General features: G+C 36.4%; 4 protein-coding genes across 6 annotated transcripts; 2 read left to right on the top strand and 2 right to left on the bottom strand.

Annotated features, from left to right (window-relative positions):
• Positions 1-561: 561 nt before the first annotated feature.
• LOC132706451 (gustatory receptor 68a-like) lies at positions 562-1,732 on the top strand. Its single transcript, XM_060677796.1, has 4 exons — positions 562-628; positions 722-929; positions 993-1,410; positions 1,463-1,732. Exons 1-4 carry the CDS (start codon positions 562-564, stop codon positions 1,730-1,732), a joined length of 963 nt encoding a protein of 320 aa, XP_060533779.1.
• A 44-nt stretch (positions 1,733-1,776) lies between these two features.
• Positions 1,777-2,738, bottom strand: LOC132706254 (uncharacterized). Its single transcript, XM_060677472.1, has 3 exons — positions 2,510-2,738; positions 2,322-2,453; positions 1,777-2,267 (listed from the first exon to the last, which is right to left on the bottom strand). The coding sequence occupies exons 1-3, from the start codon at positions 2,542-2,544 to the stop codon at positions 1,820-1,822; spliced, it is 615 nt and encodes a 204-aa protein (XP_060533455.1). The 5' UTR covers positions 2,545-2,738; the 3' UTR covers positions 1,777-1,819.
• Positions 2,739-2,973: 235 nt separating this feature from the next.
• Positions 2,974-16,148, bottom strand: LOC132706253 (zinc finger protein 62-like). Its single transcript, XM_060677470.1, has 5 exons — positions 15,922-16,148; positions 12,899-13,648; positions 10,440-10,885; positions 10,216-10,383; positions 2,974-7,999 (listed from the first exon to the last, which is right to left on the bottom strand). The coding sequence occupies exons 2-5, from the start codon at positions 13,610-13,612 to the stop codon at positions 7,636-7,638; spliced, it is 1,692 nt and encodes a 563-aa protein (XP_060533453.1). The 5' UTR covers positions 13,613-13,648; positions 15,922-16,148; the 3' UTR covers positions 2,974-7,635.
• A 558-nt stretch (positions 16,149-16,706) lies between these two features.
• Positions 16,707-26,946, top strand: LOC132706051 (transcriptional activator protein Pur-beta). 3 transcript variants are annotated; one of them, XM_060677124.1, is made up of 7 exons: positions 16,707-16,785; positions 17,316-17,354; positions 17,781-17,896; positions 18,956-19,058; positions 19,154-19,462; positions 19,525-19,742; positions 21,779-26,946. In XM_060677124.1, the coding sequence occupies exons 1-7, from the start codon at positions 16,743-16,745 to the stop codon at positions 21,821-21,823; spliced, it is 873 nt and encodes a 290-aa protein (XP_060533107.1). In that variant the 5' UTR covers positions 16,707-16,742; the 3' UTR covers positions 21,824-26,946. The 3 variants fall into 3 exon arrangements, with proteins under 3 accessions (XP_060533107.1, XP_060533106.1, XP_060533108.1); XM_060677123.1 differs by having other exon boundaries at positions 19,136-19,462; XM_060677125.1 differs by lacking the exon at positions 17,316-17,354 and having other exon boundaries at positions 16,717-16,785; positions 19,136-19,462.
• The last annotated feature ends 708 nt before the right edge of the window (positions 26,947-27,654 follow it).

Below are 27,654 nucleotides of genomic sequence, written 5' to 3'. Positions count from 1 at the left end.
TGGTAGACATTCAATATACGCATGCGCGAGTCTGGATTTTATCCAATAAAACCTCGGTGCGTTGAATATTGCCGTTGACAGTCTGCAGTTTTTCGACAGTGTTTTCTTAAATAGTGATTAGAAACCACAATATGAGCATTTTAAGATCGAAATTTGTAAAAAAGGCCAAAAACACACATTATTTCTGCTTTTATTTCTTTGTTACATAGCTTGCTCTTCTAACCTTATGACACCTTTCACAAAAATCGCCCTCATTAATTCCTAAATATGTGGTTTCCACAATTCTCGCGTATTGCTGCAGTTTAACAATCAATCAAAACCAAACGAAGTCTGCCAATATATTCCCCCATAATTAGTTGCATTTGCCTGGCATAAGCACATATTTACCTTTTAATATGTAAAAATTTAAGGGTGATTTCAGTTTAAATGACATTTCACCCATTAATGTTGGCTAGTCAGCATAAATGCGGGCTCATTATAGCTAGCGCATGCATAATTTATATCCCGCACAGAATTTATGTAACCCTTACAAAAAGATTCTATCTATTAGCTACCTTTACCATGAATAGTGTGGTGTCAATTCCCATAAAAGACGATTACAGACTAATTTGTTATTGGTACAAGCCCGGTAATTATCTCGGAGTAACGCCAATGAATATTTTAGCGTGTAACCCAAAATCGGTTCGTTTTTTTCTAATCGTTTTGGGACTCGTTATTTTAGGACTAACGATATTTTGCTCATACGCTAGAACTTTTTTGTTTATGGATGATGATTTTTATTTGTCGGAGATTATATTGGAGTACATCGAAGCGATTTGCGATTTCTTGTTTATCGAGGCGATACTACTGATGAGCCTTTGTCGGCGAGATCAATGGAAAAGGATGCTTCAGATAATGCATCGGGTGGAGGAAGAAATTAGCGTCCACGGGTATTGCGGAAGAGCTTCCCCAGTATACTGGTTTAATATGCAAGTTATCGCTATGTATTGCAGTTATTCTGTAGTACATTTGTATGACAGTTACACGTTTCTGGACGACATGAATTTTCACATGAGCTACATTTTGTTCCGAATATCTAACTTCTACACCATCTATTATATGATCTTGGTGACATTATTCGCGACGTATTTCAAAAACCGGTACAATTTCCTCAACAAAATGTTGAAACAATCAGCTAGCGATGGCGAAACGCTAATTTTGTGGAACAAAAACTTTGATAAGTTCATCAACCTCTACAAACTGCTTTATATGGCAGTTAATGAATTTAATGTCGTGTTTGGTTGGTCACAATTCTTCCTGACCATACGCACACTGTTTGAAATCTTAAATGACATAAACTATGGTCTATTATCGACAAAAATTGAAATCAGCATTGCTATCACTTATACTGCCTTCCCAGTTGGATATTTGGTAAATTCCGTCTTAACATGTATTGACTTGGCATTGATCGCCTTTGTTTTAGATCCCTATGGTGTTAATATCATTATCCTGTGACAGAGCAGTCAAAAGCTGCAGAAATATACATAAAACTAGTCATATTTTGTATGGATCGACCACTCACATGGCTTTGAAAACCAAACTATTGGAGGTTATAAATTTTACAGCAGGACTAAATCCAGAATTCAATGCTAGTGGGTTCTGGATTGTTAACCAGAAATTGTTATCTGCTTTTTTTGCTACTCTAATAACTTATTTAATCATTGTAATTCAGTTTAACAATTTACTAGGATAAAAATTAAAAGCAAAATTAAAAAATGAAGTATATTAAGAATGGCACAAAAATGTTTCAATACATATATATCAGTTTCGCTCACCTAAATTAGTCTTTTTTATGCTGCTTAAGTTTACATCTCTTTTTCCTTTTTGATTTTCTATCTACAGTGGTTGGGACAACCTCCACAGAGCTATCTTCACTCGAAATATAAATTACATCACCATCAAATAAATTATTTGTGGGTTTAGGAATGCTTTTGGCACTGCTAAAACTTTTCTTAAAGCAGTCGCTAATATTGTCTTGCTTATCACTCTGTTTTAGTCTTTCATGTACAGAACATTGTGTACTTTTATTTAAAGAAACTTCTGTCACAACATTGGCCCGAGCACTAATATCTTCAGATGATTGAACAAAATGTATTTTCCGCTTTAAGAACTCCACTCTTTCAAATACGTGATCGATTTCCCGCTTATCTGATTCAACAAAGCTCTTCTTTAAATTTTTCTTATCACTCTGCAGCCGCAATTTCAAGGAATCTTGTGTTTTATTAATTCTAAAATATTAGCGCTGCTTAATTAAATGAAAGTGGATGCAAAAAAGGGCTTACCGCGTATTTGAAGATACCAGATTGGTAACAGTTCTCTGAAAAAAATTTAAATTTGGCTTTAATCTAGTATTCTCAGTGGACAAGAATCCCTCCCTTCTTCGACTTTCTTTTATTAACGCTGCAATTACCTCTCTAAAATAAAAAGTATATGCAACGAGGTAAACGAAATTGTTTAATTAAAATTTTACTCGTCTGAAATAAGACTCTTGTAATAATCTGACATTTCGTATTTTAAAAATATACAATATTTTCTCTCAAATTATCTGGAATTGTAGTTGACAGTTCTTTTAGGTATGGTCCTTTTTCTTCTTCTTTATTTTATTACGGCCACTTTAAAGGCGACTACGACTAGCATAGGGGACATGCGAACTATGTATTTCTAGCCAAAATGCATGTCCGAGTTCCATGAGGCCTGGAATATTTGTGAAATGAGTTCTGTATGTGACAGTGCCTATGGCGAGTATACCCGCGAAAATACGGATTAAAATTAATTCATGGAGTATTCGAATTCTAAATGGTAATTACAATTTTAGAAGCTATATTTAAAATACTATAGCCATTCAAGTCGAGGTATCTGGAAAGGAGTATTCAGGTTAACATAGTCATTTTATTAAAGGAACCGCTGTGACCAAACAAACAAAAATACCAAGGGTTACTATACGCGATTTATTCGATTCTGCAAAAACGCAACATCAATTTAAGATGGCAGAACATCTGTACAATCTTATTGGAGCATGTTCCAATATTAAATAAAAAGCTGTAATGGAATATTGCTCCTAAGAACTTTTACAACTCCTATTTGTCTAATATTTATACTAGTTTTACACTGACAATTTCTTCATGAAGTTAGTTCACAGATTTGAAGAGCGACATCACTACATTGATATCAAATACTCGTTAAACAAAGTCATGAAGTTTTTCATAAATTTATTCAAGAAATAGAATTTATCTTACAAATGTCATATATTAAAGGTTTGGTACGAATAAAGAAATAGCTCACTTTGTACACTAGACCTCGATAAGTTTCACCTGTAGCTAGAAATCTAAAGCCTAACTATATGTTTACCTTCTGCACACATCACATCTCAAAAATTTGTGTTCATTAGTTCGATCTGTGCTTTCACAAGACTGTATTTTATTCAAACTTTCTTTTGTCTTCTTTAACTGTTTAAATTGTTCAGCAGCATTTTTAAACTTTTTTTCTAATCCCTTCAGTAAAATACCCAATTATACACGGATCCAGCGTGCGGAAAATGTCATTTTGCCAAGTGTTTCGTTTCTCACGGCTGCGAGCCACTTTGGACATTTCCTACACAGGTTTGGGAGCAATCGGATGTTTTCGGACATATTTCCCACGGCTTGAATTTTGACATTTGTCAATTCTGACGGTCACGTCAGTGAATTTATTCGTGTTGTTTTGCAAAAATGAACCAAGAAAATAACGGTTGTAGAAAAAGTATAGTATGCAACAGGTTTGGTAAACTTTTTAACTCACTCGTTTATAAAACACTCGCTCCGCTTGTACCAAATAAATTCGTGACTCAAATGCAGTTGACCACACTTGTACTACTTTCTAGTCCCTTCTCTAAAATACCCAATTATACACCGATCTAGTGTGCGGAAAGAGATATTTAATGCAGGGTGGATTTTGACGTTGTTTTATCAGTGAAAATATTGTTGTTTACGAAAAATGTACCCTAAAACTAATGGTCATAGAAAAGGTATAGTAAGCAAGCCGTTTGGTCAACTTTTAAAGTCAGGAGTTTATTAATAAACGTTTACCACACTTGTTGCATAATATTCCCATTTTCTACTCCCTTCTCTAAAATACTCAATTATACACGGATCTAGCGTGTAGAGTGTTATTTTACCACGTCAGTAACGTTTCTTAGCGCTGCGTGCTACTTCGGACATTTCCGGGCTATTACCACAGGGGAAAATTTGACGTTTGACAGTTCTGACAGTCATGTTGGTGAACGTGTTGTTTTGCAAAAATTTACCCAAAAACTAACGGTCGTAGGAAAAGTATAGTATGCAAGATGTTTGGTAAACTTTTTAAGTCATTCGTTTATTAAACACTCGCTCCTCTGCATTTCGCTGGTGACAAACTCGAGACTCTTACCACACTTATTGCATAATATACTATTTTCACCAATTTTAACTCTCCTCCCCTCTTTATTTCATCATTGCCTTTTCTATTTCTTGTATAAGTTTATGAATACTGTTCTAAAAAGACAAAAACATTCAAACAGAACCTCTAAATCTTCAATCCATCAATTATATCATCGATTTGTTTTCAGTGTCAAACTAGCATTATAGACCAATTTTGACTTACAAAAAAAAAAAAAAAAAACTAGACAGTTAAGGCAAGGTCAAAGACGTATCCGCAACAAGAATTTAAGAATAAATTTTGATGTGCATTCGCGAACCTCGTCTTTTTATACTTTTAAAGACAGAAAGAAGTCATGGTTGCCTTTTTATACAAAAATTTACAGAATAAATATAAGTTGCCTCATTGTTCGGAAATCTATTGTCTCCATCAATTCCTGTTTTTTTAGTTTTTTTAGCCTAGCCAAACACCTCGCATCATTGCTCCAACCCCACATGGGAAATTCGGAGTCGTATGTCAAGGACTTAACATACTTTATCAGCAAAATTCAGGACATAATTCTCCAGCCAGATGACATCCTTGTCAGTTTTGATGTTGTGTCCTTATTCACAAAGGTCCCGGTGAAAGAATCTTTAGACCTGATCGCAAGAATTTTCCCAGATGACATTGTCAAGCTTTTCCAGTCTTGCCTAACGGGCAGTTACTTCTTATGGGATAGCGACTTCTACGAACAGACGGATGGGGTAGCTATGGGAAGCCCACTTAGCCCGGTGATAGCCAACTACTTTATGGAGAAATTCGAGCAGAAAGCGATCAGCTCGTCTGAATACAAACCATCAAAATGGCTCCGATACGTGGATGACATCTTTGTAATTTGGAGTCATGGAAGAGATAGACTTGATCGTTTCCTGGACCACCTACCATCTAAATGCTCAACATCCAAATATAAAATTTACCATGGAGACAGAACAAAATCAGCTAATAGCGTTTCTGGATGTTCTAATAAAAAGATGCAATGGGAAACTGAGCCACACAGTGTACCGCAAGTCGACTCACACAGACAGGTACCTACATGCCGTATCCAACCAGCACCCAAGCCAAAAAAGAGGAATCATTACAACCTTAACAGAACGTGCCAGGAGGATTTCTGATCCACAATACCTGGAAACAGAACTAGATCAACTCAAAGAAGCCTTCCAATCAAATGGATACAGGATATCTGAGATCGATAAGGCTATGAGGCCCAGAACTGCCTGACGACAAGACCCGGGTAAACAACTAACGGTTGCGAGTGCTTATCTACCTTTTATTCCTCGAGTGACAGACAGGATCGGAAAAATATTGAAAAAGCATAATATTAACACAATATTTAAACCAACAAGGAAAATACAACAAACGCTAAGATCAGCCAAGGACAAGAGAGATCCACTGTCAGTCGCCGGAGTCTACCTCATACCATGCGCGTGTGGAAAGGTGTACGTTGGAACGACAAAAAGATCTGTGGCAACCAGGATAAAGGAACATCAGAGAAACTGCAGACTGGGACAAGCGGACAAATCGGCAGTAACGGAACACGCGCTCAGTGAAGGGGATCACGACATTCTTTTTGGGGAAGCCAGGCTTCTTGCGCCTACTTCGGGCTATCATGCCCGCCTCGTACGAGAAGCAATAGAAATCCATAAACATACAAATAATTTCAATAGAAAAAAAGAGACACTGCAGCTCAAACAAATTTGGAAAGCAATAGAAATCCATAAACATACAAATAATTTCAATAGAAAAGAAGAGACATTGCAGCTCAAACAAATTTGGAACCCCATCTTAAGGAACACAAGGACAACCCCGGTAGTCACAACCACTCATGCGTTAAAATGCCCCGCCCCCTCCCCTCTCCGACTCCCCAGGCATAAATACAACTTACGGCCGGGAGCGCGTCAGTCTGCATCCAACATCGGAGATGGAAGCACCTCAGAACAAGCTAGCAGTTCGTGCTAGCGAAACGTCAGGAACAATTTCCACTCAACGACGGCCATTAAGCCCGAACAAAAACACTTACAGTTCAATACACTTATCGTATTTACACATAGATCTTCTGCGCGTGTCCCCAAATTTCACACACTAAAATGCCCTTTGCCCTTTTCTTCCTATGTAACCTACACACACGTGACTCGTTTTTTCGTTAAGAATTTGACAAAATATTGCCAAAAAAATGCCACACACAGAAAACTGCCAAATTCGTGAACTGTCAGCGGCCAACTTGCAAACGTTTGATGTTACTTACTACTCGTCTGAACTTTTCTGCTTGGTTGATGCTAAATGCAAACGATTTGATTAAGCGTAAAATAAGATCGCTTGATTTCTTCAACATGTTCGTTGACAATCAATTCTAGCCTGAAAAGACGTTTCTGACCAACAACTAGTACACAAAAAAAGCCGGAATTTTCTGGCAGTGTTTGAAGATGCACGAAAAAAATGCTAATCGGACGTATGTGGGACGAATTCGAAAACATTTAATCGATTCTCACGCTGAAAAGCAGAGACTGCTAATGAAACAATGGAAGGCAATAGTAAAATAATTATTAAATATAAATAAAAATAGTGTAAACGTAAACTGCTTTTAAAAAGTTGAATATACCTGAACGTAGTCTATGTTGAAATAGCTGGCGCACGATCATACTCAAGGTTTGGTTACCAGTACCTGGTCGCTGTATATTTCCACCTAACGCTAGGGTTTTTATTTTTTATTATGTATCAGTATTGATATGACTGTATTTTGAGTTAAAAATTAAAGCCTTTGTATCACGTGCGCAATAAAACTGCCAAATTTACATCAAGTGACATACGTTTACGTCTATCACCTAACCTATAACGTATATCACGTTTCGAGCTGTCATAATTGTGCCTATACGAATCCCGCCCGCAATTGTTTACTCAAAGTCAAAATATGTACCTAAACACTATATAAAAGCATTCAAATTCAATCGAACTGTACAAAAATACTTCAAACAAAAACATTTAAAACAATGTTCCGTATACTGATCCCCTAACCGCGTTATCCCAGTTTTTGATGTCAATTCCAAGAAAACAAAGGCGCCCCGTCGAATTTTTATGGAAAAACAATCGTAACCTTACCGGAAAATTTAATATCACAGGCCAGTACGGTCGGAATTGACATCAATCACCCCAAAACGAAACGCGTCGATCTTACTGGAGCTGCACTTGCAGTTCGGAGATATCCGTGATCTCCTCGCCGCTCATCTCTTCCGCCTCGTATTTCTCTTCGAACTTGGCCTCGATCAGCTCCTCGCCGTCAGTGGTCGTCGCGACGGTGGTCACCGTCGACACGCCCGTAGAATCGTTCGTAACCGATCCTTGACCCTCGTCGTTCGATTGGATCTGGTGTTTCGTCCGGTACTTCTCGTGGATGTTTCGGTGTCGTTTGAGCGCGAACCTGTCCGAGAATCCCACCGAGCAAATGTCACACTTAAATGGTTTCTCGCCCGAATGTACCTTCGCATGGTTCTTTAGGTGAGTCGCCTGGTTGAAGCACGAACTACAAATATCGCACCTGCAATTTACAAGTACCCTACGTTAATCACAAAGAGCAATCGCAAAATATTATTTTTTTATGAATAAATTATTACAAAATTGGCGACGAAGAAATGATACTAGAAAGGCGGAAAGAATGTTTTGAGGAGAACCTAAATTTCGGCATAGAAGAGGACATGTCAATGGATGTCATGAGGATAGCATAACCACTGAGCCTGCCACTAAAGAAATCGAGGCCATTATAACAAAAGCTGAAGAACCAGAAAAGCCCGAGTGAATATAAAGTACGGAGAAGAATTTCTACAAACGCAGATAACAGAACTTATAAAAGTACTGGCAAAACTATTAAAGAACAAAATGGAAGAATACTCGAAATATTAGGAGATAACCAAGGAGGATTCAGAAAAAATAGATCGACAACAGATCAGATCTTTATGTTAAAGCAAGTTTTAACGGGTTGCTAGAAACAAAATATTCCTACATTTATGCTGTTTCTAGATTTCAAAGGAGTATGTGATAGTGTGAACAGAGCAGATATACCACCAAAACTATTGAAAATAATAAAATTAAAAAAAAAAGATACAGCAGTAAGTATAAAGGAAGGCAAAGTAAAACCTTTAATATACGTAAAATATTAAGAAAAGGGGATCCACTATAAACACCCTTGGCTATAAACAATGCCTATCATACAACAACTTATAAAAAAGGCAGAAACTTTTGGGTTCCAATTTAAGCTGGATAAAACCAAATTTATGAAGCTCAAGAATGGTACAGCTAGCAAAAGCAAACGAAACTTACAAGTGGGGACTAGCAAGACTAACAAGATATATGAATTTGAATAGGTAAGCGACTATATGTATTTGTGATGGTATAAAATTATTAAAATAAATGCAGGGTGTTTCATTAAAAAAAAAAATAGTTTAGTTTGCATATAAAAATTTGTGAAGTTTGCGAAGAAAACTGACTACGCCACTGGATCGAACGTAAAAACCCCTATATTTTTTGCATTTTTGGATTAAGGAGAGCATTCTACTAAGGATAGGACGGGTTTTCTCTTTTATTTTATTTATTTATTTTTTGAAAATTGTGTCTAGGAGGCTGTGACCATCGTAAATACTATTGACCGGGTCACCTGATCATGAACTATTAATTTTAGGCTAACCTATTTTTTCAAATAGCACCCTAATGGGAACAAAAACTTTTTAAAAACGGTACGTTTTTTGCAAAATTTTGACACCAAAATTTTCAAAATCTAGGAAAAAAAACATAAGTAAATTCATTTTTATAAAAACAAAATATTACTTAGGTGGCTTTGCTTCTACTCATCATCAAGTCGGCATGATTGAAAATTCTAACAGTTTGCACATTTTTATTTGGTTATCTATTTTACCGAATTACAGCGAAGTATATAGTCTGCATTTGATAGTATAACTTCAAAAATGTTGAGAATGTAATTTCTAGAGGGAGAGCTTCTTCTGAGATTCAACGGTTAGAATTTTTTGTTGAGAGTGTTTTATTATGGTAACCGGAAGTGCAACATATTGTGAAAAAATTGGACATTCAGCCTACATTACCCCTTCCAAATTTCAAATAGCTATCTCAAGCCGTTTAAAAGTTATAGTGCTCCCACTTTCTTGTGTCACCCGGTGTAGGTAGGCAGACCATAGGTAGAAGGTAGAAGATAAATAGAAGCATAATGAAATGATAAAATATAAAAAACTGAGTTATAACAACTATGGAATTAGAGGGACGCACATGGCAATAACTCCAAATCTAATTTCATAAATATTTTTATTTTTGTATGTCCAACTCTTCGGGTTATCGGAAATAAATTGAAAAAAACATTATTTTTTAAAATATTAAGAGTCAATTAGGAATTAACTGCAGTTTATGTGCAACATAAGTTTATTTGGCGGCTCACGTTAATTTTAATAATTCAAAAATTTCAAAAAATTTAATATCCAAAAAACGTTGGAAGTGTAAAATGTTGCTTTGTCTAATAATGCCTAGTGTTAGTAATAATAAATGCGAACATAAATACACATAAACATGGCAAATGAATACTTTATTTTTTATATATTTAATTTATATTTTTTTGTACTAATACTGCAGTGAAGCAATACATATAAAAAAATGCATTTTTTTGTCAGTATTTTGCTATGATTTCGCAAAAAATGACAACAGTGAAGACGTCATGCAAACCGAACCCAGGAGACTGAACATGGAACACTATACCTGTACGGTTTCTCTCCCGTATGGATCCTCCTGTGGTTCCACAGGGTGGAGTGTCTAGCGAACGATTTGTCGCACACTTCGCAGACGTACGGTCGTTCGCCCGAATGAATCCTCTCGTGGTTCTTCAAATGCGGAGACTGCGAAAACTGCATACCGCACACGTTGCACCTTAAACATCGCGGACTGAACGAAAACGAACCACAAATAAACGGAACCAGAAGCACCTGTAAGGCTTCTCTCCCGTATGTATGCGTGAGTGGTTCTTCAAATAGGCCGCCTTGGCGAACGCTAACCCGCATATGTTGCACTTGAAATTCTTTTCGCCTGTGTGTAGCCGCTTGTGCGACCACAACGAGGAATACCTGCTGAAGGAGCCGTTGCAAATGTTGCAATGGAACGGTTTGTCGACGTTTTGCTGGTTCTTGGTGCCCCCGATGAAGATGATGCCGCTACCGTTGCATTTGGTGCATTTGGTGACGCTAGCCACGCCTCTCCGTTTCACGGGGTGGTTGTTTTTCACCCCTATCGGGATAGAGTTCTGGGTGCCTAAATTACTCTGGGTCTGTGTGCCGGTGGATTCTTCGAATTTGACCGCGGTCTCGGGTGCCGCGGCGACCACGAAAATCTGCGGCTGTATTGCTTCGGCGCTCAAACAATTCTCGCATTTCACCTATAAAAGATATTTTGGAAACTGCTCACTCGGTGATAAAATCTGTGTTTATGATACCGAGTGACCACAGTTAGTTGCGAACCCTTCCTTCACTCCAATTGTTTTACATATATGTATACGCTGGACCCACCAGCTGGCTGGTAGAAAAAACTAGTTTATATTATTGATAGCTAAATATGCTACATTTTTCCAAAATACTTAATTGCATTATAAATTGAAAAATTGCAAGAATTGCCAGCAACTTTTAATGACTTCAATCACACCACATTTTTTTAATTTTTTTTTCATATTCCCTAATTATACAGAAATAAATTCCCGGAACATGAGAACATTTTCTATGCTTTGCAGTGAACTACGTTTATCGAATTGGCAATGTGTAAAATGTATGTGTAAAAAAATTCAGTAAGGATATATCGGCAAAAATAGTAATCAAACGAGAACGCTCCCATTCTCAGCATCTATATAAATAAGCAAGAAGACAACCTATTATTCATAAATGACACTATTGACACATTTAGTAATTTTAAATTTTACTGTTCCGTTCAATATTAAATAAAAACCACAGCTTTATATCCTATAAAAATTCGCTTAGCAACTAGAATTTTGTTTAGACTTGTCATATGATCAAAATTGTAAGTTCTAGGTCTGATGCACTTTTCTAATAGATAATAATAGCTCAACCCAACCAGATGGTGGAGCAACGAATTATAGGAAGGGTTCCGACGAAATATTTGATTAAATGGAAGCATTTGAAGTTGAACTAGCGTAATATACGAGGTTAGCGCCAAAATTTTCCGGCCTGACATAGATGCAGCTCCAGTATCACGATAAAACTTTGTCTTCTTTTAAATATATATCTTAGTAGGCTGCGAAAAAAAAATTGAAGTCTTGCGTCAAATAGTTTTTTATTGACAGCATTTTAAACAAGACATGTCATAAAGTTTTTGACAAAAGAAGGGTTAGCACCTAAAATTATTAAAGGGCTGGATGGTGTGTACAGCCAAAGTTCTCTTTCGCATTATGTAGTAAAAGAATGAGCAAAACGGTTTCGAATGGGGCAGAAGTCCTTTGAAGATGATTCAATAACTGGTCAACCAGTGGAGGTCATAACGGAAATTGCGATTGTGGAAGAGGTGGCATTGAGTGGTCGACGTTTAAAGGTCAAGGAAATCTCAGAAATTACTAAGCTTTCTGATGCAAGTGTTCGTCGAATCCTGCATGATCATTTAGGTATGCATAAGGTTAGTGCAGGATGGGTCCCTAAAAACATTTCGGCTATTCAAAAACAACGTCGTGTCGAGTGTGCGAGGTCTTTTTTTGGAACTCTGTGGGTCGGAACCGAAGCCTGTGATAGAAACTATTGTGACGGGATATGAAACTATGGTTCTCTACTATGACCCTCTATTGAAAAAAGAATCAATGGAGTGGCTTCCTAAGGGTGAAGCACCTCCAAGAAAATTCAGAGTCTGCCAGTCAATAAAAAAGGTGATGGCCACGATCTTTAGGGATTGTGAAGGAATTCTTTTGATAGATTTTAAAGAAACTAATACCACTGTCAATGGCAAATATTACGCAACATTATTACATAAATTGCGAGACTGTATAAGAGTAAAACGTTGAGGAAAACTGACCAGAGGCGTGCATCTTTTGCTGTATAATGTCATTTTAGAGTGTGGGTTCCAACAATAGATCATCCTCCCTATAGTCCACATATGGCTCCCACCAACTATTATTTGTTTGGATATTTGAAAAAGGACTTATGTGAACAGGGTTTAACGACGAAGTTGAGTTAAAAGAGGCTGTTTTAGCTAATTTTGCAGACAAACCAAAAGAATATTTTTTTAAAGGGATTGAGTTGTTAATAAAGAGATGTAATAAGTGTATTGAAGTTAAGGGGGATTATATTTAAAAATAATAAAAAAATGTTACTCTACTTTGTTTCTTTCATATTCAGGAAATTTTGGCGCTGCCCTAGTATAAAAGCCACAAAGCAACACCAATTACAACAATCACCTTCATGACAGCCCTCTTTTTGTTGGTATCCTGGGGGAGTAAGGTTCCGCACGACTCGCAGTTTTTAATTTTTAAAGTATTCTGCTGCTGCTGCGACTGCTGTTGCGTCTGCTGCTGCACCTGCTGTTGCTGCTGCTGCGGTTGCTGTTGTTGCTGATGGGATTGAATTTTGTGGGTCTTCAAATCATTTTGGGTGCTAAAAGTCAGTCCGCACTCCTCGCAAGAGAACCGGATACGGTCCGCCGACACCACAATCTGGGTCGGTTGCTGAGTCTGTTGCACTTGTGGCATCAATTGCACGGTGATTTGTTGCTGCTGGACCTGCCCCTGATCCGTCTGACCGTGAGATACCTTTTTATGGTGGTTGAGAAGGCTGAGGTGGGCGAACATCAAACCGCACACCTCGCACTTGAAAGTTATATTTGAAATAGCGTTTTGAGTGAGTAAGTTCTGATTCACCAACGTGTAGTTGTAACTGAATGGTTGCGTGATGTAACATTTGTCGTCGGTCAGTTGGGACATGTTAACGGTCGAGTTGTGCGTTTGAGTTGTGTTCGGAGTGATTTTATGGATCATGTTGACATTCGCGTAGCAAAACGGCGCGAACGTGTCCTGCTGCTTCTGCTCCTGCGACTTATCCTTATCGGCAGTTTGTTGCGGTTGCTGGTACTGGATTTGGGACTGCTGAGTCGTGATGGCATTCGGGTCAAACATGATGAAGCAGGTTTGACCACCCGGCAACTTTTGGGACTTTAAGGAAAAATGAATACCTAGACAATTTTCTTAACCATGTCGACTATATGATACAGACGAAATCTGTCCCTTGCGTCATAATTGATTCATCATTTAAAACTAGAACCCGAAGGTACATAAAACTCAAAAATTTTTTTAGGGATATATTAACTGTATACTCTAATAATTCCTAAATTATAGAACCTTTTTGAATTGGGCAATAAAGATTTCGTTAATATTTCATTTACTCCTGCGGACTTACATTTCCAATCCCAAAGTCGTTCCAATTATTAGTGAAGACATGGTTTATTTCTACCAATATACTTCAATTCTGCTACCTCTGATATTAATAATAAAAGAAATCTCCGTGAAGCAGATGTGGGTTACGAAGTATTCGATCACCCCGCTCTTGACCCTAAGCATTTTAACAAAATTTAATCTTAAAGTTGACAAATCTGAGTTTATACCAAGGTGTTACTAAAGATATGCTTTAACGCGAATGCCCAATATTTGTATTATCTATATAGCTGTGTTTAAAACAAACTTTGAATATACAGAGGGTAGCCCAATAGTTATTATTCACTATGTCTTGCAGAAATCTTAATAAGCAAAGATGGATAGGGTGTTTCATTAAAAAAAATGTTTCATGTTATATTCTCAATTATGCAGCATGTTTGATTAAACATGCTGCATAATTGAGAATATTTTTAATTTTATAACAAATATAGCAACAGGGAAGTACCTAGTTCCGTCCTTTATCGTATAGTATAGTATATGGAGATGGAGTTACAGAAAAGATCTCAACAAATGAAGATTTTTTGTTAAGAAAAATCTCATGTGATTATCCTAGAACTAATCTTATTAACTGATGTTCTCCGTGTATCTACTACAGACTACTCTTTCATCTAAAAATATCGGATACTAATTCATTAAAAATAAAAATTATATTGTTTAGCAACTACCTTAAATAAATAAATATCTGTAAATAACTCGCTCTATTCACGAATAGCAAATAACGATTTAAATCTTATACATTTTTGCACTTTCATGTAAATAATTTCTAAAAGGCTAGATGACTGGCACAGAGTGATCTATTAGAAATGTTTACGGCTGCCGCACTGTTGTAGGAGGTATCATTTCAGTTTTTTTATAAACTATGTGACTTATTAGTGGACTGCCCTGAGTGGCTGAAATAATTGAATTTTGGTACTTTCAAAGACTCTTCGGTAACACCTGTATTTCACCTAGTAACCCCAAAAAATACTATCAGTTAATGAAATTTGTTTAATAACTTCTGTAGTGATATTGACGTTTTCAGTATATTCTGCTATTGTTTTACTGGAGAGAATATAGTTGAATGGTTGTAGTTAATAGATGTTAGGATAAAATCGTCTTGCGAATGGATATTAATCTCTTAGACGATAAAGATTTCTCTAATTTAATTTAATATATTTTTTGTAAAATTTCGCACTTCATTGCTAAGAAGACATTATTATTAATAACTACTGTTAAATTGTAACTGACCCACTCCAACTGAACAAACAGATAAAATGAGTTTATATCGGCTACAAAAAGAACGCTCTGAAAAAACAAACTTATTGTGCTGGTATACCTTATAAGACGTCAATATCTGCTTAATGTTTTTTTTTTGGGTTTTATTAAAGATTATGACGCCTCTGCAGCCCATCATAAAACTTTTTATAAAAGTCTATTATATCGATAAAACTAAACGCCAAAAATTGCCTTCAGAAAAAGAACAGACCAGCTAACCAAACAAGCGCATTATTAATTAATTTAAACCACATTAGGTGCGAACATATATTCAAAAAAGTAATATACAACTTAAAATCCAAATCAAAATTTTATTGTGAACGGACTACCTACTTAACCGAAATGCATCTAGGTATCTTGCTATTGGTTAATTGTTCTAATGATTAGATATTACTTTGTGATGATATAAAAGCGAATGAATTCCAACTTTATACAAAAAAAAACATTTACACTTTTCGGATTCGGTGAAATAGCGGGTATCAATTGAATTCTGCAGCAAAAAATAATGCTTAATCAGCCTGATCGTCCCACGAAATTTTACGCAGCTGGGCGTGGTGTTTTTCGGAAATTTCAAACTCCAGTCAAAAATAACTATATGCGTATATAGGAAGTAAAAAAAGTATTTAAATTTATATACAAAAGTGGCTATCCTTCCACACAAAATTTCTCTCTTTTTACACAACAAAGACGATGTGATAAAATGAAATAAGTGTATAGAAGTAACAAAGAAAACCATTTACCTTCACTCTGTCTCGTTGAGGAAGACGCTGCGACGATGTTACCGAATTTTTCGCACGTTTTCACTTAAACGCGAGTAACGAGGGGTCAAACGTTAATTGTCGTGCCCTTGGGCATTCCCGTAAAGCAGAAAAATCGAGTTTTTCTTGTAAAAATGTCGAAATTTCTCAAAAAACTCCTTATTCTATCTCACTTTAGAAAATGGCCGATAGATCCATAGCCATCTTTGTTCCCCTTGGAACGCAATAGCGATAGCAAGCAATAGACACGATTAGCGTTGCACGCACGCGTGAATCTCCCCTCCGGTCTCGGGCAAAACGAGCGCATGATTTGGATTCCGCCGAACGATTATGACATAACTTTATGACGTTATTTATTATTAGATCATTGTTTAATAATTGGACCGGACGAGTTCAAGTTCCAGTTATTTTGATTTCGATGTTGACTACATAATCCAAGCAGACGATATAAATCCTGTTTGCGTTGCAGATATACATATCATATCTTGGGGAAAATATTTGTTTTTATGTTCTGTGAGCAATATTGAAGCTCCAAATATAACATCCTCAAAATGATTGAAACTAAAACTTTTTCAAGAGAGCATTGTTTATATCAACAAATCGACTTTCTTAGCATTTCTTTGCATCCAATTTGCATTAAGGCATCGAGTATTTTCCTTGAAAAGTCGTGGGAAATTTGGGGAAAACCTAAAAATAGCCGCGTCCGGACCTGGATTCAATGTAGCATGAAACTGTTTTCTAGTGACATTTCGATTTTTCCCTAAACTGAGAAGGTTGAGTGGAGTGTGTAAGTAGGGTTTGCGATGTCGGATATAGGTAGCGGAGATGAAGGTTCTAGTTCGCAAAGTGAGTAGAAAAAGCCCCCTAAATTCCACTGCCCAAAGAAACTTTGCACTTTCCCGCGTTCGTGTGCAAAATTTTGTCCGAAAACACGGGCTATATTGCTGCTAAACCCGCACGCAAACCCGACAAGTGTAGCAAGATGGCGTAAAATTCAATTGTTTCCAGACAAAGTTATTCACATCTTGCCGATTATATGAATTTTTAAGTTAAATATCCCCAACGGAGGTGATGCGATGGTGGACGATACGATTTTTCTCGCTGCTTTGTTAAATACAGCCGGAAAACCGACGGAGTTTTCGAAATGTAGCCGTGGTTAAACAGTGACCTTGGCCAACGTCAGTTCGGTTGCCTTTTCCCTTCAAAGTGAATGTCAAAATTTGCAATTCTCGACCTTACGTGCGGATTTTATGTTTTTAATCAATTTTACTGAAATTATTCGGTGCTTGTTAGTTTGCCGGAGGGCAGAAATTAGTGTAATTCAAAACAACGCCGAAACGAAACACTCACGCCGTATTTTCTTATTTTTATTGTAGAATATCACGGTATGGAACAAGGAAGCGAGTATGACTCAGGTGAGTTCAAAATTTGGGGAATTATTACGGCTTTCACGGGAAAATCTTTTTGTTTCCATTTATATTTCAATAGTTTCCCCAACGAGGGACACTTTATTTTTTGTGCCAATCTCCTAAATTTATGAATGAAATTCTTAAAGTCATGACTCATACCGTTTCTGGGAATCCAGTAGTAGATTTTACTATTGCCCCCTCACGATGTGATTCATAATTATTAGTGTCGACGCTCGATTTGCCGGTACCGCAGCAGTTTTCGAATTTTATTTGAAAATGAACAGTGAGTGGGTCCTTGGCAGAATACAATACTGGCATGATCCTAGTATGTTGACCCTAAAATTTGTTGTCAAAATGTGATGAATTTGTTATTTATAATATTTAAGTGTTTTTGTTGGTTAGGTTTTTGACCGCCGTGCGTTTGTGTTTTAGGCCAGCAAGGTCAAGTTGAGCAGGAACTGGCCACAAAAATGTTACAGATACAGAGCAAGAGGTTTTATTTAGATGTGAAACAGAATCGAAGAGGCAGATTTATCAAAGTTGCTGAGGTAAAAGGAGTTTAAGTATTGTTGAATTGAACAACTGATAAAATAGGCTATTGGATTGGTTTGTAACGATCTCAGGTTGGTATCTATATGGTGCCTGCAAAATGTGATACTTTTTTAATGTCTCCACAATGTTCGCTACATGCTGATTTCTTTTAAATTTATCATGGATGGTAAAATGTGTTCTTGCTTCTGATGTTTTAGTTCCAAATTTAATATACAGCTCCAAAACCTCATTCTAAACACGTTTTCAAATAACTCTTTTTATATGTTTTTATCTAACTCCACTTTTTGCCTTTTCAGGTCCAATTGTTCCAATTTCCCGCCATAACATTTGTCACGCGACATGTCAAAATATACTTTTAGGTTATTGGCAATTTTACAAATCAGCAGAAAAAATATTTCAGTTTAAAAGTTGGGAATGCTTGCATTGCTGCATAAGAAGTCCATGTTTGCAATGTTATGGACACATACGAATGTTCAATATTAAAGGAAAAACTTACCTGTTTGTTGATGGATGTCATTCAGGAAATATTATTTTTCTATTCATAATAATATTTCATAATTCGTAATAATTTTATTCTGTAAACCTACTTAACCCAGTTTAGCAATGTATTTGCTACTTATCAAAAAACCAGCGAGAATTAGACATAAAACTTTTTCCCGTTCCTTATAAATAAAATACTTTCAAAAAACTAGCGTTCCCAATAAAACAGAGAATATTCATGTGATTGCTTCTCCGATGATCATTTCAATCTACGTAAATATTGTGTTATTTACTTACCAATCCTAAGTCTAAACTTCAATGTTAATTAAATTAGTGAAAGAGTTACTTATTCAAATTCAGTCATTACTTTTTAAAATAATCGCAGGGTAACCATGATGAACTGAACTTGTTTGCCGATATGATAGTCAATCAAGAGAAAACTTACTTATAACACGAATATTAAGTATGTTATTATTACCACTGTCAAATAGCCTGTTTTGAGGTGACGATTTTCTTTTTCGGTTGAGACTCTCTGGCACTAAATCACGTTTAAGGTTGCTGGTTTAACTTTACAGATTGGAGCCGATGGCCGACGATCCCAGATATTTCTAGCCCTTTCAACTGCCGCCGAGTTTCGAGACCACCTTTCCACATTTAGCGATTATTATTCTTCACTTGGTATGTTATGACCCCACTCATTTTTAAATTTAATTGGTCAAATGAATATTCAGTGACTTGAATCATTTTTGTGATAGCCGAGAATGCTGTTTTAGGCCCACCCAATCCCGACAATGTGCCGGAAGATGGCAAGCTCAAGAGCGAGATGATGATCAAGGACAATCGTCGCTACTACCTGGACCTGAAGGAGAACTCCAGGGGGCGTTTTCTGCGTGTATCGCAAACGATCACCCGGGGCGGGCCTCGGTCTCAGGTTGCGATACCGGCGCAGGGAATGATCGAGTTCCGGGACGCTCTCACAGATCTCCTAGACGAATTTAGTACCGACGAGCACGCGTACAAACCCGACTTACCGGAAGGCAGACACATGCACGTCGACAACAAAAATTTCTACTTTGACATTGGTAAGTTGGCCGTCGACACACACCTCGATTCGAGATTTTTTAACGTGTGGTTTTCCATGGAGGTCAAAACAACCGCGGCGTTTACATGCGCATTTCCGAGGTCAAAACCAACTTCCGGACTTCCATAACCGTGCCGGAGAAGAGCTGGCAACGGTTTCGGGACATCCTGAGCGATTATTGCGAGAAGATTAAGCAGCCGACGGGCGGAGCCACCGGGCAACTGCAGGGCGGGGGCGGCGGCGGCGGCGGGATGCTCTCGCAAGATCAGCCTCACCCATTGGTGAGTGACCATTTGGAATTTGACTTTTATTCCACTCTTACAGCTATTTTGCCAAATTTACGGAATTCATCGGTTTTAAAGAACGTTTGTTCAAAAAGGGCTTTAATTCCTTCCAAATGTCAAAAAAGTAAAAAATAAAAATAAGGGAAAAAGGAAAGAGATGTGCTTATTGGGCTAAAATGGATAAACATGCTTTCATTGATCATGACGTCCGGCCGGCGACTTCCCAAGTGCAGCTATTTATTTATGATAAGCAATATTAGGGACTTTGTGCACCTCTTTCGAAATTCCATTAACCTACTATTCCTTAATCGTCCTATTGGCTTCTTCAGAGCTTAACTCCCTGCCTACTACTCAGATGACTGATTCCCATATTGGTGACAGGTAAAAACCTGAGTCGCGGTTAAGATTGTTTGCTTGCTTCATAGATAGATATTAATTCCATACATAACCGTATAAAATTTACCATAGAGACGGCTATCACTAAACTACAGACTAAATTAGATTTTTCCATTTACCATAAACAGACTACTTAATATACTACTTTCCACAGAAAATTTAAAAAAAGAATTAAATAGTATAAAGCAAGTAGCTTTCAACAATGGTTACGACCCCTCTTTGATAGATAAGATTATAACTAAAAAGCAGTTTCAACTAACTCTGAACTCTATCTATCCCATATTAAACACCGAACCCAAAATTTATAAAACAATAAAATACATAGGAGAATCTAGCAAAAAAATTTCTAAATTTGGTCTTATGAATGCTGGAGATAACAAATTTGGATATTTAAAATTCTTCCAGGTAATCAATTCTTCTACCAACGAAAAATCCGAGAATCTGTAGAAATCTATAAAGCAAGCAAATAATCTTAACAGCCACACAATATTGGAATCAGTCATCCGAAAAGATGTTTATGCCCCTCATTTAGCTTCGCCCCCCTCAAATAATATCTACGCAGCTACAGAGTAAAATGCGAGCCAGTTTGAGTTACGCTTTGAAGAAGCCAAACGTTAGTTTGATTCATTAACAACCGACCTAGGAAAAATCCAGAAATTTTTTCTTCTTCTTCACAGCTTGACTGAAACAGTTTCAGTCACGCTCTGAAGAATGATGATTGGCGAAAAATCAGCAAGTTTGATTCAGCAAAAACTGACGCAGGAGGAATCCAGAAGTTTTGTAAAAAGTATACCAGTGTCATTTACTGTTTTATCGCAATGGGTTTACCACTGGATTAATAAATTAATATAGAATATAGTGCAAGTACTGTGATTAATAAATTATGTTATCAATTTACTTCTGTTAGAAAAGATTTCACTTGAATGAAAGCGTCATTATCCTCCTAGCGGACCTCAAGATATGCAGAAAAATGTGTAGAAAATGAAACGTTACGCATCTCATACCACCCAGTCGTAACGATAAAAACAAAATTAATCATTTAATAAGTTGTGTAGTGAAACAACATAGATGGTTTAACTTTTAAAGTCTCTTCCGGGATGAGGCCGAGGAAGAGATTGAAGATGATTTTCTAACAATTATGGAAGCTGTCACATTAATTTGCACATACTCTACAAGTTCGATGATATAATCAATACAACTAAAAGTGAAGTTTAGGACACATTTAACTCAAGCTGTTATTACAAAAACATCGGACAAACATTATAAATTAACACTTTTAAGTTCTAGTTTTAATTTATTTGATTTATTTTTGCCTTCGCAGCTATCTTGTTTTTATTTAGTATTTATTATATTAGGGTGCGGGTGTTGATTTAACTTATTTGATCGTGATTATTGAGAAAATAGAAGGGTTGTTTTTGTTAAAAATTTTAATTTTTGCGACTTGTTGCATTAAAGATTTATAGAGAAAAGAAAACGAAACTTTTTCGGAGAAAAATCAAATTTTTTTTAATTCTATTTGAAATATGATTTGCAATGTAAATACATAATTAGTTTCTATGCGGTAATTGAGGACTTACGGGACAGTTTGTGGTTGATTGTATTGCGTCGAGGTGCTGATATAATTTGTTTCCTTGCAGGTTGGCAATAATACCCAACAAGACAGTGGGACGAGTTTAAAGTAGGCTAGTGTGCCCATTTTAGACTAAAAATATTAGATTTATTAATATAACAAATTAAAAAAATTGGATAGTTGCCGTCGTCGGGTTACCGCCCTTAGTTTGTATAGCACTCTGAGCTGTGGAGTCTCGGGGACCAACGTCGAGCTATTAATTAATTAGCTTTAGGGTGTTTCGTTAAACTTAACCTCTTTGTTTTTCGATCTAACGTAGTTGGGCGACCTCATGTGATAGGACTCGGTGTTGGTCCCCCCCAAATATGGACCTTTCGAGATGTGATCACCGATCGGGGCCCTAAAACGACGACGGTTCGATTTCGAGACAGTCTCAGAAGTTGGTTTTCGTGCAGTGTTTTAACACGAGAAAAAAAAAACACTAAATGTTAGATTCTCTATTATATGTTACGAAGGAATACTAAAAAAAAGATTATTTATTTTTTGTCGTTTTTAAGTTGTTGCTATAATATAGCGTGTACCATATTGGTTAAATTTTTTCATCCTTCGAGGATGCGCCCGGAGCGACATCGGAACGCGCGCCGAAATGCGAGGTTAGGTTTTCGATCTCGCTCGGGGCACGTTGTTTTTTACTTCTCAAAGGTTAAGAGGGCACCACATTGTTTTCTTTTTTGTGATTATATTAAATATTATATGAAATGGCGTCGCCGGCAGCCAAGCTGTCGTCCCGCGGGACGCCGCCGCTCTGTGATTTTTCTATTGTCTTTGTAAAGAAAAAAAAATTAACGGGAAAACCTTTACACGGTTTATTATATTTTTATTATATTTATTTATTCGTTTTATTTTTGTGACTTATTGTTCTTGGGTTTCTGTTCACTTTTTTTTCTCCGGTTTTTGACGATAACATTCGCCGGACGGTGTTTCTGTTTTTTCGGTAAGATTCTCTTAAAATGTTGACAATGTATAGCTATACCGGGGGAGACGTGAGAGATTGATAAGATTATTCTCACTGCCAAAGTTAAGTGCTTTTTTAGTGACAATATTTGCTTTCTTTTTTTTTTGTTTCGTTCGTAGGGCACCTTGTCATACTTTCGATTGCGACCGGTTGAAATTATAGTAAACTATTTATTTTAGTGATCCGAGATAATGTCTGCGGTCTGATTTGTTCCTCATACCAAGGCGTGGTAAAAATAAAATTTGACGATTATGAAAATTTCGTGTGTATATACACTTCTTTAATTTGTTGTGTATAAAAGTTCACGGTAACGATAGTTGTTTTTTTGTGATATAGTTACGCTCATATTTTGCTCCGTCCTGGCATGCTTCATACCAGGAAACTGGTTTTCACTAAGGATTACTTTGGCCATTAGGCTAAGTTTGCTTTTAACGAGTTGAAATTGAGCTACGATTTCCGCTATCGATGACATATCAAAAAGTTTTAAGTTCAAAAGATCTCAAGTTGTTTGTCCATTGTCAATAGAAATATTTTTTCTAAAGATTCGAGAAATTGGTTGACTTTAGCAACCAATTAGCAACCAAAGGTTCAATGTTCACATAGGCATGTTTCAGATCTGAATACTATTGGCTATTAGTATATTACGACCCGTTATTCTGGAAGGTTTTACTCTAATCGTAACGATTAGAAAACCGACCGTGTCCCTTCTCATCCCTTATTAAGGTTCGATGAAATGATGCAGACATTAAGAGCAAGTCGTTTGGGAACTGGAGTCATCTTTCGTAGTGTAGAATAAAATCGAGTTTGTTAAACAGAACTGATTTTCAACAATTTGTCAGCTGACGATCGCAGGTCGCCAGCAATGGGCAAAATATGAGCGGGCGTGTGATGTATTACGATTAACATTGGTAATTTCAACTTGTTAACTATGTGTGTATTGAAGCTGTTACACGGAATTTGAGGTGGTGCCCCGCCCCACACAGTTTACGTATGAACTTACAACTCTTGGTTGATTTAAACGATGACGGGTCTGTTTTTCGATTCGTTTTAAAATAAGTGAAGCAAACCAAAAACTACACTAAAAATTGTGATTAGTAAATTTCTAACTGCGTACCATTGTGCTATTTCATATATATTTTTGTTTCGGGTCGTACGAGAAAAAAAAAGTGTTACACACACATTTTTGCGTTGTTTCGAATTTTTATAAATATGTATAAAAAATTGCGTTATGCCTTTAGAGATGTTTATTTTCCGTAGACTAGTCAGTTTTCGAATAAGGGTTTGGCGGATAATTAATTTGCGTTTAAAATTTTGCTCGCTTGCAACGTCGACGGCGGTGTTGAGGCGGGAAATTGTATTGTGTCCGGGCAGGCTTTCAGTTTCGATGAGTATAAATCATAAGAAAACTAATAATAATGAGGGTAAATATCGGAACCGCATCCGCCAGCGCCACCGCGATCCCCTGGACCAACCAATTTTCTGGTGGCGGGAAATTTCAATAAGGACGGTTGTATTACAGTTATAGAGAAAAGTAATAAAAATGCGATATTTTCTAATTAACATCGCTTTGTTTGAAAGATAAAAAATATAAAATTTAAAAAAAAACAAAATCCTAATTTGGACTTAAAATTTCTTCATAAAGTTGGTTCACGAATACATTTGAGGAAACCTTAACATATTATAATTAGCGTCATACAAAAAAAATTGTTAATTTATTTTTAAAAATTCGACCCTTAAAGTGTTTACTTTAAGCTTTTGGTACAAACAAGGAAATAGTGGACTCTATGATTAGAGTTATTACCACATCTTCTGCACTTACTGCTTCTCTAAAAATTTTTTCATTGTCTGAGCTTTCATATGTTTAGCTAAATAAGGACTATTATGACCAAACAACAAAAACACCCAAACAACCTTTAAATACTATGAGTTCGTAGAATTGTTTAGTGACAAGCTCGTTTTGAGTGTCCTTGTCAAAGGTTTATTAGGCATTTTATTTAAATATAATAACTTCGCTGACAATTAATCTACCTTTATTTGGAGTTTCGATTCACTTTCCCTCACACGTAAAAAATTAGTATATGTACAAGAAAACGATAATAAATAAAATTAACTTTGTTTTCTTCTTCTATCCCAGCTAGCCAGATAAAGACGGAGAGTCATGCGTTAGTCGTAACTCGATTTGTTCAAATTCGGGACGTCTGAGACCTCGCTCTCTTTTTATTGGTTTTCTTTATGGTATAAATATAAAACATAATTCGTACCTCGTTTGTGTTAATTATGAGAACCCCCGACGGCAACGGCGACGTTACGTGTTTCTCCTCCTTAATGATCGTACAAAAAAAAAACAAAGTACAACAACGCACGTGACGTCACGTTGTCGCCGGTCGTTTCCATGTGTCGCCCCGCGATTTTGCAAGCGTTGAAACTTGCGGAAAAAGAAATACAGAACTATAATAACAAAGATTATTTAAAATTGAAAAATAGCTTTCTAGAAATTATATACGATATGATATATATTAATTTGAACCGTCCGGGATTCGCCCAGGAATTAATTCAGTTATGCACCGATTAACCTTTAGGCAGTGTACGGGAGTGGATACACACACCCTAACGATTCGACACCGCCCCGTACGCGTTTCCGTTTTCACCGTCCCGGGGGCGGATTCCGGACCTTTTCCACGGATACACATCCGAACTTTTAAAAGTACGAATAGATGCCATCCAGAGGGTTTCTTTGGTTTGTCGGTTTCCGTTCCACGAATCATTTTGGATTTGTACTTTTGAAAAGTTTCTACATTTCAAGAATTATATTTAAAGTAAGATTGTAGAATTCTACTTATGTTTATGGGATGAACATATTTAGAACATGGCTGTAATTGTGATGTGGCCGGTGTAACGGCTTCAGAACGGGGCGTGTCAAGACTTGAAGTCGGCAAAAATGCGACTAAAGGTGATGCGAAAACCTTCCAGAGAAACTTAATGTTACAGTGTCCATTTCTATTAAGCAGATCTTAAACGTGTACAGCTTGTTTTATTACTAATTGAACGTAGGTTAACTGGATAAAAAAATAATTGTAAAATGTAGTCTCGCATCTCTTTGACATAACAATCTGCGTTCAGTAAAAACTAGAAAAGCATACAAATCAAAGGCAATCGACAATCGAAAAACTACTTAAATGGTTTTCGAGAAATACAATTTTTTCCTTATTGTTTTTAATTGAAAACAGATTGAGTACATGGTACAAATATATTAAAAGTTTTTGAGGGAGAAAAAGGCAAAATGTTCGATGTTGAGGTTATGTCATGATTTCTGCTCTGGAACCGGCTTTGCACATCTATTATTGTGATATCGCCATTCACACAACTTGAATTAACCAAAACCGCTTGATTTTTAAAGTGATAACTTAAAAAAATGTAAAATGGTAAAAAAATGGAAATTCGACTCTTTGAACACTCCAAAAGCCATAATTTTTAATGAAATATTTGGATATGAAATATGTTCAGTTTTTTGAAAGGTTGTTAATTGGTGCCAAAGTTACATGAAGAAGTTTTGTCTAAATCAACAATCCAATAAGATCCACGAACTATTTTGCAATTTTTCCACTTTCCCGTTTTATGGGTCAACAAGACAGAGAATGATCCTCAAGCAGGCCTAGAATTACTAATCGCGACAGCGTACGCCACTGCCTGAAAGCGCGTCAGCCACATCACCGTGTATAATAGATTAAGTAAAAAGTGTTTGATTAAGGGACTTTATTGGTAAAAAAAATAGATGTTAATACTAGTTAGAGGCAGAGAAGCTGCAATTTTGCATTTATAACAACGTCCTCACAGTTTCTTTCGATTCTTCTTACCTTCGGGAGTTTTATTTTTTAGCATGCGGTCCCGTGATTGGCAAATAGGGTTGAATGATATATATTTTTTTAAATGTAGGTTAGCTTGTCAGTATTATTTGCGTTATTGTTTTGCGTAAAGTTTCCTCAATCGGGATGTTGTTATAAACGAAAATTTTACCAGAAAAATTTGGTGTTTTATGAGTTAAACTAACGTTTCAAGAAAAATGAAGAGCAAAAAATGGGGAAACTCACCTACTTAGTTTAATTTCGATAAGAAAATTAAAAATGAATCACATTCACGAAATTATCGAGACCGTTCGGACTTGCTGAAACACACTTATTATTTATACATTAAAATGTTTTTTAAAACATTTTGTCGGTTACAAAAATAAACGTTTATAAAAAAGCATTCCGAGGTTTTTATTGAAGCGCAGTTGTCTTTTCCTCAATTCCCTGAGCCACAAATAAGCGGTTTAGAGAAAAAAATTGTCAACAAATATATACTCCTGTTTAATCATATTGATTGTCCACATAAGATGTCACTAATTTATATTTTACATTCTTCAATAACTTCAACAAATAAAAGTTTTAACCATATTTATTTTTATTGGATTTGAAAACTGCTGCAATCAGAGTCTTTATCATTGTCACTTTCAATTAGATTTTTTTAAAATATTGCTAGTGACATTAATGCTGCGATTTTTAAAACCGTTTTTTTTTGCTATCGTTGATTGATTCTCATTTGCATCTGACCAGATACTACACAAAATTGCTGAACTTACTGATATGCACCGGGTGAATGCTGGGCATTAATGTTAAATTTCTAGAATGGTCGCCAGGGGGCGTAATCGCATTCTTTAATTTTAAATCCCGTTTTTTAAGAAATCTTATATTACAAATAAATAAAACGAAGTTTTTAAAACACCCTCTAGCGGTGATACAAGCAGTTCAAATTAATCTCCCCAGATGACCATTCAAGAAACTTTTAACTTAATTTCCAGCATTTTATCCTGACTGCATTTTTAACCCCAAAAACTTTTCGAGATAGGCCAGAGTGTCTTTTTTAATTGGCCACCCGGTAGATCCTATAAT

This window comes from Cylas formicarius, unplaced genomic scaffold (genome assembly GCF_029955315.1).
Source record: "Cylas formicarius isolate icCylForm1 unplaced genomic scaffold, icCylForm1.1 PGA_scaffold_8__14_contigs__length_24414737, whole genome shotgun sequence".
In the NCBI taxonomy this organism is placed as follows: Eukaryota; Metazoa; Arthropoda; class Insecta; order Coleoptera; family Brentidae; genus Cylas; species Cylas formicarius.
This window is presented reverse-complemented; position numbering and strand designations above follow the sequence as displayed.